The sequence below is a fragment of the Herpailurus yagouaroundi genome, unplaced genomic scaffold (genome assembly GCF_014898765.1).
Source record: "Herpailurus yagouaroundi ecotype Mexico unplaced genomic scaffold, PumYag 186, whole genome shotgun sequence".
In the NCBI taxonomy this organism is placed as follows: Eukaryota; Metazoa; Chordata; class Mammalia; order Carnivora; family Felidae; genus Herpailurus; species Herpailurus yagouaroundi.
The window spans coordinates 39,370,807-39,384,949 of NW_024412417.1; the positions used below are offsets into that span (position 1 = coordinate 39,370,807).

At 48.0% G+C, this 14,143-nt stretch overlaps 1 protein-coding gene across 1 annotated transcript in view; it reads right to left on the bottom strand.

Annotated features, from left to right (window-relative positions):
- The window catches only part of HHLA1 (HHLA1 neighbor of OC90), a 35,349-nt gene that overhangs the window by 9,170 nt on the left and 12,036 nt on the right, over nucleotides 1–14,143 (bottom strand). The window contains exons 7-13 of the mRNA XM_040494860.1: nucleotides 13,711–13,794; nucleotides 12,322–12,378; nucleotides 12,125–12,217; nucleotides 9,379–9,615; nucleotides 6,400–6,639; nucleotides 3,627–3,695; nucleotides 3,222–3,296 (exon numbers count right to left, since the gene is read on the bottom strand). Coding sequence (XP_040350794.1) covers nucleotides 3,222–3,296; nucleotides 3,627–3,695; nucleotides 6,400–6,639; nucleotides 9,379–9,615; nucleotides 12,125–12,217; nucleotides 12,322–12,378; nucleotides 13,711–13,794 — 855 coding nt within the window. The remainder of the gene's footprint in view (nucleotides 1–3,221; nucleotides 3,297–3,626; nucleotides 3,696–6,399; nucleotides 6,640–9,378; nucleotides 9,616–12,124; nucleotides 12,218–12,321; nucleotides 12,379–13,710; nucleotides 13,795–14,143) is intronic.

The following is a 14,143-nucleotide window of genomic DNA, read 5'->3' on the forward strand; positions in this document are numbered from 1 at the left end:
GTTGTTGCAAAGGGCGGGATTTCATTCTTTTTATGGCTGAGTGCTATTCTATTGTGTATGCATACAGCATCTTCTTTATCCATTCATCTGTCGGTTGTGTATTTATTAAAGTGGAGAGAGGGCTTATAATGTTCGAGAACGATTTCATTAAAAATGTAGGAAGGAAATGTATTTTGAATTTTATCCTGAGTCAATTAGAACAGTAAACCCTCCAGGGCATTTGTCAATTTTTGTAAAGATGCTATGACTTTTTGCTTTAACTTACTGAGCGCGTGCTATATATCAGGTACTTTCCTAAGTTCTGTACCTACATTATTTCATTTAATCCTCATGAAAGCATGTAGTGTGGATATCAGAAGTACTATTTTATAGGAGAGGACACTGAGGGTCTGAGTGATTCTGCAGTTTGATCAGTTCTACAGCAGATAGTGACCTTGGCAAGACCTGAGTCTGGAACCTATGCTTGTAACCACCACACTTTAGGGTCTGAGCATCCTTAACATTCCTGAGGCTCAACATCCACACCCCCTCTCCCCTTCCCAGCGTCTCCCAGCCTTCTTCATCTCAGGAAATGGCACTTCGCCGCTCAGTCGTTCAAACTTGGGAATAACGTTTGGTGACCTCCTGGTGATCACTCTACCATAATTACAACCTCTTGATTCTGTCTCTTGAGCACCACTCGAGTCTCCTTATGCACACAACCAGCTCCTAGCTCCAGCCCCCATCATCTGTGGCTGCGGTTAGTACAAGTCTCCTCACCAGTATCCCTGCTCCTCCCCTCTCCTCTTTAGTCTCCACTCTGCAGCCAGAGAAAACTTTCTGCACCACAAATCTGACCACGTCCCTTCCACTTGTGCGAGGAGAAGTCCACGCTCCTTCCATGGCCCTGGGGACCTCCCCCTTGCCAGCCTCTGCACCCTCACTCCTCATCATTCTTTCTTGTAGCATCAGAACTCCAGCCACAGGGAATCTCTCAGCCCCTGGGAAGCATCGTCCTTTCCTGCCCCAGTGCCTTTGCATAAGCTGTGCCTCTGCGTAGAATGCATATTTAGAGGCAGCCCTGTGCAGATGCCTCTTTCTTTTTTGAATTTTTTAGATTTAGTTATTCTGAGAGAGAGAGAGAAAGAGACAGAGAGAGAGAGAGAGAGACAGAGAGAGAATCCCAAGCAGGCTCCATACTTAACATATGTAGCCCCATATGGTGCTTGAACTCACGAACCGTGAGACCATGACCTGAGCCGAGATCAAGACTCCAGATGCTTAACCGACTGGACCACCCAGGCGCCCCAGATGCCTCTTTCTTAATCAGTGAAAACTTCAACAATTCCTCCAAATGGAGCTAATCTCTCCTTCTCTGCATGCACACAGCATTTACCGCTTTTTCTCTAAAGAAACTTCTCAATCTCTCCCTCAAACTGTGATATTTTGTACAAATGGAGCATCTTGGGAGAGATAACCTAGAAGGTTGGGATGAGCACAGTCTTTGGAATTAGACAAATCTAGGCTCAAAACAGAGTCACATTTTATCTGTAGTGATCACCGAAATTGCCTCATGAAGATAACACTACCTACCTTGCGGAATTATTGCAAAAAGAAAAAGTAAAAATAGGCTTAGCACGGTGCCTGGGAAACAGTAGGAGCTCAGTAAACATTCATTGAATGGATGAATGAGTAAATCTCAAAAGACTCTGCGGCATGATTTGTGTGTGTGTGTGTGTGTGTGTGTGTGTGTGAATGGAAACAATCATTTATTGGAAGTCATCAAACCCCTTTATTTTATACTAATATTGCTTATCAGATGGATGGTTGGATAGAAGGATAGAAACACAGAGATAGATGGATAGATGATATACAGAGCTATGTAAGTAGATATAGATACAGAAAAAGATATACATACAGATAGTTTTAAATACAGCTAACTTGTTTTCTGAAACTCAGGCTGACAACTGCCCTTATCTGCTCCAATAATGTGTTTCTCTAGAACCTCTGGGGGAAAATAGCTATAATTTGGGCCGGCAGTATAATCATGGCTTTGTGTCTGAAAGGCCCATTCACCGCAGGTTGGGCGGGGGTTGGAGGCAGATCTCTGCTGTATGAAAAAAAGAGGCTGTGTCGTCCCCAGGAATTTAATAATGCTCCACTGATATATGACTGGAGAGTCCAGGCACATTCAGAAAACTAGTATAGAAAGGCGTCCAGGAGTAGGAGGGGCCTGAGGATTCAAAGCCGCTTTGAAGGACTCACTTTGTATCAGTTTCTGTCATAGACTCACTTTGTATCAATTTCTGTCGTACAGAACAGAAAGGAAGGGAGTGAGGCATCCCAAAGTGGAAAGATGCAAAGCATCCCAGACACCGAAGCCCCGGGCCTCTGTGAGGGATCTCGAAAACCCAGCCATTAAGCCCTGGACGTAAGCCTCCTTGAGAATTCCATAAAAACGAGGTGTCAGAGGTGGGGAAGGCAGGGTGTCCTTTAAAATGGAACAAAAAGCAGGGCGCCTGGATGGCTCGGTCGGTTGAGCGTCTGAATTCGGCTCAGGTCATGATCTCACGGTTCGTGGGTTCGAGCCCCGCATCGGGCTCTGTGCTGACGGCTCGGAGCCTGGAACCTGCTTCGGATTCTGTGTCTCCCTCTCTCTCTGCCCCTCCCCCACTCACGTTCTGTCTGTCTCTCTCTCTTTCTCGCTCTCTCAAAACTAAAAAAAAAAAACATAAACATAAAAAATAATAACAAAATAAAATGGAACACAAGTAAATTGCACCTGGGGAATGGAGGTTGAGTTTGGGAGTCATCCTTTACCCCTTACCCCTTCTGCTGCCCCCGTGGACATCAGGCTCAGTAAAGGAACAGCCTCTGTTTGGCTAAGCGCACAGCCCCTAGCTCAATAGGCGTTCACTCGATACAAGTTGATTGGATGAAGTTATGCGGAACTCTGTCGTTCCAAATCTCTTCCCCACACATTATCTCACTCAATCCAAAACCCGGGAGGGATGAAGACGGTTTTAGTGCCTGCAATGATTGTTATTATTCCTACTTCACAGTCGGGGGAGCTGAATTACTGAAGCTGAGCGCGGGAGACCCCCTCTGCAGTAAATGGCAGAGCTAGGATTGAATCCCAGCGGCCCGAACCTACATTTATCAAACAGACCTCTTTTTGCGGCACGACACAACCTCGTTGCAAACAAACGAAAGCCACAGAGCGGCGGGCTGCTGGTACGTACTAGAAGCCTGGTGGGGTCCCGGGGCCAGGGCTGGTTCCTCTCCAGGGGCAAATGGCCAGGCCAACGGGGCGTCACCTGCAGGGGGCGAGAATGGCCTCGCAAAAGTCAGCGTGAACTGGCCTTGGGTTATACACACAACCGAAGAATCATAGCACCTTCAGGATGAAAAGTTCTTGAAAGTTCTCTAGGGAAACCGTGGCCTAGAAAGAGGGAGTGCTTTACGCAAACCACAGGACCATTTCGTGACACAGCAAGACTCATAAAGCAGTTCTCCTGCCCTTTGCCCGGGAGAACCAGTAAAGTACAGTGACCAGGTCAGTCAGCCTGCAGGCGATCCTGTCCTCTTGAGCCCCTGCCCCAAAGCCACACGGTGTTGGGTCTCTCTTCCCGGATGCACGGTCTTACCTGTTTGTGGGTATCTAGGGGCTGGTGCCTTGGTTGGATTCGGGGTCTGTGTGCCAGGGGTGAAGGTTCCTGGGAGGAAATGAGAGAGGGGTAAGCTCGTGGTTTTTGTTTTTGGAATTTTTCAAAAGTTTATTTGTTTATTTATTTATTTATTTATTTTTCAACGTTTATTTATTTTTGGGACAGAGAGAGACAGAGCATGAACGGGGGAGGGGCAGAGAGAGAGGGAGACACAGAATCGGAAACAGGCTCCAGGCTCCGAGCCGTCAGCACAGAGCCCGACGCGGGGCTCGAACTCACGGACTGCGAGATCGTGACCTGAGCTGAAGTCGGCCGCTTAACCGACTGCGCCACCCAGGCGCCCCAAAAGTTTATTTATTTTGAGAGACAGAGAGAGAGAGAAGGGGGCGGGCAGAAAGAGAGGGAGAGAGACAGAATCCCAAGCGGGCTCCGTGTTGTCAGTGCAGAGCCCCATGCTGGGCTCCAACCCATGAAGCGTGAGATCATGACCTGAGCCGAGATGAAGAGCTGGACGCTTAACTGACTGACCCACCCGGGCGCCCCGAGCCTGTGTTTGATCTCGGGGTGCCTGATGGGGGGAAGAGGCCCTATGCCACAGGTCCTGCCCTAGTCGACCAGCGGTGGTTATTAAGCCAGGTACCTGGCAGGGCAGTAAGGATGCAGACCGGAGGAGGAGACAGAACTTGCAATGGCGGCACTCCCAGGGTAGAGGAGGAAACGGGCATCGGATGCCATGGGGAAGCCGCCGATCCTGGCACGAAATGAAGAAGTGGATGGACGGCAGTGGCGTGGCACGGGCCGCGTCCAAGCACCGCTGCTCCTGGGCGAAGCGGACGTGTTTTTCGCTCCTCTGCGTCCGGGCACGCTCAGCGCATCTTCACCCTCAAGCATGGGCTCATCTCAACAGTTCTCTTGATCACGCTCATGAAGTCGTATTGAAGGGCCACCTCGGGGCATGAGCCTTGCGGTCAAGATCCTGGCCCCCGGCCAACCTGATAACACAGCCTCCTGGCAGGGGGTGAGGGAGGGGGAGATTGGTCAGGGGCAAGGCTGACCCACACCTGAGCAGCGAATGGGGGGCTGGGGACGGGTGACGTCTTCTCTGAGACCCAAGAAGTACAGTGGTTAGCGAGCAGATCGGGTCCATGGGCAGTCTTGCCATCTTCTCCAAGCGGGCCAACAGCTTTTTTGGATTCCTCTTCAATTACGGGGCTCCTACTCATCAGCTAAGCCCCTGAACCCGGAAGGCGTCAACTGATGCTTGCTACCGGGGCGTGTTTCCGTGCGGTTCTAGAAACCGAGCGGCTCTCGGCGCAACCCCAACACAGAGTTCACTAGTCTGTGATCGCTGGTTACAGTTGAACGAAAGGACCGCAGACTCGCAGGCGATCAGAGACGAAAGGGACCCAGGGCGAGAGCAGAGGCATGCTTCGCTCTGGCGGTGTCCCGTTTGCCACCGCCCTTGGGGAAGCGCGTCTCCGGGGGCTGTGGCCATGCTGCGCTGTGGGTGCCGTGGGACCAGTTAGTAGGAGCTGCCATTGACTGGGTGGTGCCAGGGTGCTGTGTGCTGAGATCAACACCTCACCCGGGCCACCCGATCCAATCCTCACAGCCACTCTGAAAGCAGGTATCGCCTCCCCCGTTTTGAAGATGAAAAACCCAGGCCTCAGAGAGATCAAGAGAGCCGCCTAAGGACAGACAGCAGCAACGGTGGAATCAGGGTCCCAGCCCGGCTGTGTCTGAAATAAAGACCAGAGCGCATGGCCTCGGGCCGTGCTGGATGCTGGCATCCAGCTAGCCCAAACCAAAGGCGTTAGCTTTTAGTTTTCCTGTGCAATCATGTGAGGCGCTACTCCGATTACAGCTATCAAAATTGCGTTTCCTTGTCTGTTTGCGCAATTGCGATTTCGAGCCTCAAGTCGAGACTTGGCCCTTAGGCCCTTTCTTACGAAATGTAGGTAGTTCGACACACTTTTCCTGAGTGCCTGCTGTGTTTCCTGAGAACTGGAGATTAAAGACTCAGGCCCTTGAGGAGAGTGTGGCCCAGAGGGAAGAAGGGCCAGTTAATGGACACTAAATACCAACGATGACTGTTACCACATAGAGCGTGGATGGAGGGCCTTGGGCTGCAGGTTCCAGAGGAAGTGATTTCAAAAACAAATACAATAAAACTTATGCATTTGGTTAGAGGAGTAGAAAATATAGAAAATTCATGTCAGTTGAGTGAAAAAAAATTAAAATCATTGGAATTAAACATTGGAATGTGGGCACATAAAAGAGAGAATGTGGGAGATTCCTGCGAAGAAGGAGTTTTCATTCATTCATTCATTCATTCGCTCACTCATCCAAGATGGGAAGAAAAGGGTTGGGGTAAAGAGAAGGAAGAGAGGGTTCACCTTACGATTATTAATTATGGTGCTAACTTATGGTTTATTACTTTTCTGTGTGTGCATTGCATTTTAAAAATTTAGAAAATGTGGGGCGCCTGGGTGGCTCAGTCGGTGGAGCGTCCGACTTCGGCTCAGGTCGTGATCTCACCGTTCACGAGTTCGCGCCCCGCATCGGGCTCTGTGCTGACAGCTCGGGGCCTGGAGCCTGCTTCCGATTCTGTGTCTCCCTCTGTCTCTGTCCCTCCCCCTCTCATACTCTCTCTCTCTCTCAAAAATAAACATAAGAAAATATAAAACAAATAAAAATTTAGAAAATGTTTTAAAAACAGACAATGCTAACTTCAGTGAACATCCCCTCTTACCTGAGGCTGGGCTGGCCTGGGATGAGCTGCCCTGTGTGGACGCTGCCCCAACAGGTGGCCCAGAAAGGCTCCACGTGGTCATGGCCTCTGCAGGAGATGTGGGTGTGGAGGACGATGTTTCCCAGGGAGGCCCTCCGGGTGCTTTCTCACCCATGGTCTGAGCCCAGGGCACAGGTAGGTTGGAAGTCCACGCCTGACTGCTGGTTGTCACCCATGGAGTCCGGGTCACCCTCCTGGTAGCTGCACATGGGGCAGTAACAGAAGACTTTTAATTCTTGACCATTTTGATTCAGGTATAAAATTACCAAAACGTTGAAATGTTACCAAATGTAATGTGCATGCATAATACAGATGACCCAGGGACTTACGCTCTACCCTGACCTGGAATAAATGGACCACGGTAAGCTTTATTTTCCTAATTACCAACAAGAAAGACACGTCCAGGGGGCACCTGGTTAGCTCAGTCAGTAGAGCATGTGACTCGATCTCAGGGCTGTCAGTTCGAGCCCCACATTGAATGTAGAGATTGCTTAAAAATAAAATCTTGGGGCACCTGGGTGGCTCAGTCGGTTGAGCGTCTGACTTCACCTCACGTCATGATGTTGTAGTTCGTGGGTTCGAGCCCCATGTCGGGCTCTGTGCTGACAGCTCAGAGCCTGGAGCCTGCTTCAGATTCTGTGTCTCCCTCTCTGCCCTTCCCCTGCTCATACTCTGTCTTGCTGTGTCTCAAAAATAAACATAAAAAAAAAATCTTTAAAAAAACGAGAAAGAAACCTGCAAATCCCTTGGACGTCCGAACAATCAGCTAAAGTGTGTGTTCGGGGGACAGTGGGTTCCCTCAAAGTTAAGAGCACATTTCTCATCTCATGATCTAGAGGCAAGGTTAAGGGGTTTGAGGTAAGGAGACCTGGAGGGGAAATTCTGTTCCTGCCTCCTCCCCCCATGTTGTGAAATTTGGGACAAGTGACTTCACGTTGTTTTTTGGTGTTATCATCAAAATGGAGATGATGATAATGCTACTGATAACAATGCAATATCACGGCATTTGAGGAAGACCTTCTCTTCTCTTCTCTTCTCTTCTCTTGGTGGCCTTTCAAACAATTGCTGGGGGTTCTCTCTTGCTCATTTCCATGATAGGAATTAAAATAACTTCTTTTCAAGTTTTTAAAAATAACCCGTTGGGCGCCTGGGTGGCTCAGTTGGTTAAGCAGCCGACACGTGGTTTTGGCTCAGGTCATGATCTCATGGTTCGTGGGTTCGAGCCTTGCATCTGGCTCCCTGCTGACAGCATGGAGCCTGCTTGGGAGTCTCTGTCTCTCCCTCTTTCTCTGCCCCTCCCCTGCTCTCTCTCTCTCTCCCTCTCTCTCTCAAAATAAATAAACTTAAAAAACAAAACAAAAAACTCACCCCCTTGGAAAACTTTAACTCTGTAAGTTAAGTTGGGAACAAATGCCATCTTGAAAATAACCCACTGGTGGCTCAGTGGGTTAAACATCCAACTTCGGCTCAGGTCATGATCTCACGGTTCGTGAGTTTGAGCCCCACGTTGGGCTCTGTGCTGACAGCTCAGAGCCTGGAGCCTGCTTTGGATTCTGTCTCCCTCTCTCTCTGCCTCTCCCCCGCTCACACTCTGCCTCTCTCCCTCTCCCCCCCCAAAAAACTAAACGTACCTTTAAAAAATTACAAATTTTTAAAAAAATATTTAGATTTCTCATCCAGAACATGGTATATCACTTCCTTTATTTCACTCGATCTTAGCCAAAAGGCCGAGAAGTGATATCACATCATTTATTTAAATATGCATGTATTTCTCCCATTAAAGTTTTATAGTTTTTTCTTGTATAAAACCCAGCACTTTTCCTGCTAGGCTTGTAGCTAAGTATTTTATGATTTTTCTTGCCACTAGCCATCACATCATTTTTAAAAAATATTATTCTAGGAAACTTTCTAATTATGGGTAATTGTCAAGATACTGGCTATGGTACTAACGACTTTCTGGTCGGTGAAGTTGATTGCTTTTCCTCATTCTTGTTTTCCTGCTTGCCTGACTCCCATCAGTTCTCACCTCCTCCCAGAAGCCCCTTCACTGGGCTCTCCAGGACAATAGCTCTTTGTAGGCTAGATGTAACTCTCAGTTCACATGCCTGTGTCTCCCTCCCTGGTTTGCGAGCTCAAGTACGAAATGAAACATTGATAGAGCTGCGTTTTCAACAGCCAGTCTGGAGTCTGGTAGTAAATACACGTCTTGATGAGTGGGTGGGAGAATGAATGAATGAATGAATCCTATGACTCCAGTCCCTTGTCGGAACTCACTGAGGCACTATTGGCTTTTAACGAAAGAGTTATCTCAGTTGTATCTTATTTCCAAATAGCACGAGGCACGGCTTTTCATCTTCAGCGACACCAGTGATGGTGTCCACAAAGGTGGTGGGGAAGGAGGAACCCCCGACACGCCGTCTGTGGCAGATTTCCATGCTGGCATCATGTCGTTAACATATTCTTGGCATCATTATCCAGCCAGTTTTAAATCAGCCTAACGCTGCCATAAAAGTCCACCATTTAGTGCTCATTTCAGGAGAGATATTGCTAAGTGCTTTGCCAAAATAAAAATACCTTATCCTTCAATGTGCTTCACTTATGTCAGATATTCTTACGATATGCTTATTGGGGGATGGTGGGTGAGAGGGATCAGGGAGACTTCTGTACTATTTTTGCAACGTCTTGTGAGTCTTAAACTATTTCAGAATAAAAGCCATACACGTGAGGGTTAGCAGGACGTTATGCCAATGATATTTGCCGCTTTGGCTTGTCTGTATGGAATCCATACTGGCTCATGTCACTCTCTTATTTAAGGGATGCTGAAAAAGAAAGAGGTCTCTGGAGAAGGGAGAAAGGAAGAACTTTATTTATTTACATGAGCCTAGGGGGACTAAGAGGGAGAAACAGGACAGGAGGGGAAAGGGAGAGAAAGCTTCTTACCCAAGGCTGGGGTTGGGGAGGCGCTGCCCTGCGTGGCCGCGGTCCTGGAGTGAAGCTCAGGAAGGCTTCCCGGGTTCTGGGTCTGCTCTCCCTTTGCAAGAGGAGTTGTCTCTGTCCAGGGAACAGTTCTCAGAGAGGACACTCTGGTGCTCTGGGCTCCGTGTGGGGGGCTTCTCCTTGGTAGTGTTTGCTGGCTTGTGGGTATGGGCATTGAAGTCACAGACGAGCCCTTGGTAGCTGTACGTGAAGGGAGATTGATAGTCAAGGGAAGCTTTCATATGGTTGACACTTTGGACACAGAACTGTCAAGCCCCTGAAAGGTCATTGGACAACAAATGTACTGAATGCCGAGTTTCGAACCTTACTTGGAACAGTACCCTATATCACCAAAGAGGAGGGTTTCTTTTTGAATGGCAAAGTAAGCTAAAATATCAACTTCCAAAAACACTGTGTGAGGAATCACTGTGAACAGAATCAGATGGTGCCAGGCAGAAGCTTCTTGAAAGACAGGCTCTCACAGAGATGGCAGGAAGGCTCAATTCAGGGGGAAATCTACCCGGCCCCCTTGGGTGCTCCGTGGAGAAATGGAGGACGGGGCTCGAGTGTTAATTTTACCTTCTCTCTCCAGTTGGGAAGACTTGAGTGGTGGGGACGGCACGTTAGGATGACAGGCCCCCACTGGCCCATCGGGTCCCTTCTGGGTGGACGAAGGCCAACCTGCTCACTGGTGAGATTTCAGCCCCTGCTTGCCCCTTTGGCAGGTCATTGTGTATGGAACATCCTGTGCAATGGTTAAGATGTGGCCCTGCAGCCTTATTTCTTCTCTCCGGCCTTACTTCTGGGCTCGGTAATACCCACATGCACCAGAGGCCCGGTCCTTGTTTCCAGATGAATTGGACTCATGGACTCATGGACTCATGGACTCATGGACTCCCAATCAAACCATCACTCAGCCAGGTGACTGACTGGCTATCGGGCACATCAACCTTGTAAATGTGAGTCCACTTGTACATATGTTCTCTCTTCCCAAGCATTTGTACTTTATAAAGGAGCACAAAGAAGACACACAGTTGAGACTGGGGTGGGAAGGTCGTGGAAGGACTCTAAAGAAGTGACATTCACTCAATCCTCAGATCTGTCCTCAGAGTCAAGTAGGAGAAGGGAACCCGCCAAATGCCCATTTTATCCCCTTATCAAGCAGCCTCGTTCCACAAGAGATGAGCTTCCTTCCTCAGCATAACTAAGATAAATAAATGCAGCTACAAGATGTAAATCACGGCAGCCAACTCCAGTGGAACTGGAGATTTACTGTAAATTTCATTTCATGCCGAGAAACCCTGATGAAGAACCTACTATGTGCATGATACGGCCAGGGGGAAGGGAGAGGGGAGGAAGGTTGTGGGGCTGGAAAAGATTCGGTGTCTGCCATCAATGACCACTCAGGGAGCAGACACACATGGAAAGTCACCTGTGATCCAACCTGGAGTAACACAGAGTCCAAATAACTTACAAGCGCCATGGTGCAGAGTCATAGAGATAGAAGACAAATTTTGATTGGGAGATTTTTAGGAAGGGGGACGCAGCAACTGAGCTGGGGATTGACAGATAAGTTGGGTGCTGAAATATGGAAAGAGTTCCAGGCTGAGCAAGGCAGCAGAGGCATGGGAGGTAGATGCCATCTGCAAGAAGAGGCAGGAATTTCAATGTCATTTGAACAGAAGATTCAAAGGAAGAGAGCAGATGAGGCTGAATATAATTCCAGAAAAACGTATACTCCAAGCTAAGCACTTTGGACCCTCTGATCTTGACTTAGTTCTGAGCAGTGAAGAGACAAAACCTAATCGTATTTCAAGACTATCACTCTTATGGCAGTAAATGGGTATTTTAAATTTTTTTTTAATGTTTATTTATTTCGGAGACAGAAAGAGACAGAGCATGAGCAGGGGAGGGGCAGAGAGAGAGGAAGACACAGAATCCGAAGCAGGCTCTAGGCTCTGAGCTGTCAGCACAGAGTCGACGCGGGGCTCGAACTCACAGACCACAAGATCATGACCTGAGCTGAAGTCGGACACTCAACCAACTGAGCCACCCAGGCACCCCAATGAATGGATATTTTAAAGAAATAAGAGGCTGGGTCCAGGAAAACTGGCTCAGAGGCTATTCTAATTCAAAGGTAGATGGCAAGGACTGGAACTGAGATAATCACGGCAGCAGCCGATAATCTTGGAGGACCAGCCAGATTCAAGAAACGTCATTCAGCTAGAAATGACAGTTAAGTGTAGGGACAAAAGAAGGCTTAAAGGTGGTTCTAAAAAGGCCACCTGGTGCCAGGGAAAAGGCCAGCAGATGGCTAGGTGCTTTCAGAGGCGTAGAGGACAGTTGGGTAGCGGCTGAGTATTATAGGGTGACAATGTCTAAACAAGGTCACAAATTCAATTACCTACAAAAGCCAGTAGTTAATATGAAAAAAAAAAAAAGCAAGGTAACAGGGAGCAGCGAGGGCTCTGGAAAAAAGGAGAAAGGTGTCCCTTCTAATAAGAGGGATGGGGACAGCGGCTACTCAACTCCCGTTGTTTCTTGGTCACCAGATCTTCTTTTGTAAGAGAATCCAGAGATTACTTTTCTTTAATGGCCAAAACCTTTGATTTTAGCACAGTATAGCTAACCCGTGAGGGCAGAATTCAGTCTTCAGTCTGCTGGCTGCGCCCCTGGTCTGGAGACGACAGTAGGAGTCTGGGGGGTTCACACTCACCTGGACCACCAGGCATGCTGCTGGTAAATGTGTAGTTGATAACAGGAGATTTCTCTGCCACCTCCCAGAAGTCAGAAAGGTTCCGTCCTACAAAAACCACACCCACAGGATCAAATCTTGGGTTCACCTGCTGGAGGGTTCGGCTTATGTCTCAGCTCAGAGAGCTTGTCAAAGAATGGCTGCTGGTTCACCTGACTTTCCTGTCATCATACAGATGAAGGTGCAGTCGGATTCATTTGTCTGACTCACTGGAAGACAAACAAGTACACAAGGCTTAGCAATGGTTCCGAAGCTTTAAGTCTTTGGCTGAAATGAAAATTAAGCTGGAAATCCCTAGCTCAGGATGTTATAGGAAAATAAGGATAACTCCGTCCTTTTAAGGCAGCCCTGATTTTCTGGGTTTTTTTTTTGGGGGGGGGGCGTGCATTATAATATAATGGCTAAGGACACAGCCTCTGGGGTCAACTACCAGTGTTACAACATCAGCGCTGCCATTTACCAGCTTTATGGCCATGAGCGAACTGCTTGACCTCTCTAGGACTCAGTTTACCCATCTTTAAAATGGTGAATATTTGAATTCCACACTCGCTTCTGTGGGCTTTCCAAATCCCCCAATCTCCATAGGATGGAAGGTTTTGTGTGAGTTTGGGTACGAAGTATGGTGCCTGGCAGATGGAGAAGCTCGGTAAATCGTCATAATAATAATAATTATCGCTGGTAATGGGGGTCTCGTTATTATATACATTAGCATAGGAAGCAAGAGCATGGGCTTTAGAGAGCCAGATTGCCTGGGTTAGAATTCCATTTCTGTAGAATAATCTTGGGCAAGACACTTGACCTCATACGCAATAGTTTCCTTACCCGTAAAGTGGGGATAAATATGTAGTTATTCCACAAGGTTGTAGTTAGGATCCAATGAGGGAAAACGTGGAAAGCCCTGGAAGAGTCCTTAGTGGCTAATGATATCTATTATGATTTCTCTTTCTGGCTCCCCACTGTTTCTAGCACAGTAATTGCTGCATGGTGCAGCACACCAGCCTTCTGATGAGTCCATGTGCAGGCAATTGACTAGAAATGTGCTTTGCACAGTGGGTCCCTGGGGGAATGTGAATTGCCTGGGGGTTACATGAGGCCATCTTGTGAAAGAGGCAGATCCTTCTCAGCTGTATGCCGGACATGGGCTTAGGCTGCATATAGATCGAATTCTACATTCTGAACCAACCTTGAGCAAAACAGGCAACCTCTCTAAATCCCCGTTTTCTCATCTTTGAAATGGGAGTGTAGCTATCCAGTAGAGGCTGTTTTCTTGAGTCTGCCTGGATTCCCCTAACTTTGAGCCTCGGACTCTTCCTCCAAGGTCTTCGATACCAGGAATAGCTCTGACTGAAAGATGGAGTCTTCAAATACTAGTGGTTGCAACTGGGCCACACTGATTGTCTAAATAAAATGCACACAGAGGTTCCGGGCAGCCCGGCCTGGGCCAGGGCTTGGGGTGGGGAGTCTACCAACTTTGATATACCCTTGATGGACGCCAATTCGCCGAATCTCCAATTTTTCAAGGGTTTTCAAGATGAACACACCTGAGAGGATTGAGGTTGACTTGAAAATCTCCGTGAGGTAGCTGGTAGAATTTCCAACGACGTCCACCAGCAGGGCCGTGAAATCTGCAAGAAGGATCGAGGAGGTTTACGGTTCCGATCCGGAGACTTGGGCGGAAAAGTGTAGTGTGTTTGGACTTTTCAGAGTAAATGTTACGAGTTTGATTTCGCTCTGTTTGTTGAGGGACGTTAACGACCATGCAGAGAAATATTACTAATTATAAAGATGTCTCAATTCCAGGAGAAAACTTGTGGATCCACCATCATTTCCCTTCCCACTGCCCTCTCCCTCCGAATCCCTCTATGCCAACACCAAACGTCTGTGGAAAAGCCGCATTACTGAATAATGGTTGTTCTCATTTGTGGTCCCCTATTATCTCACCAAATTGCTTTAGTATACCAAATCTATTCGACA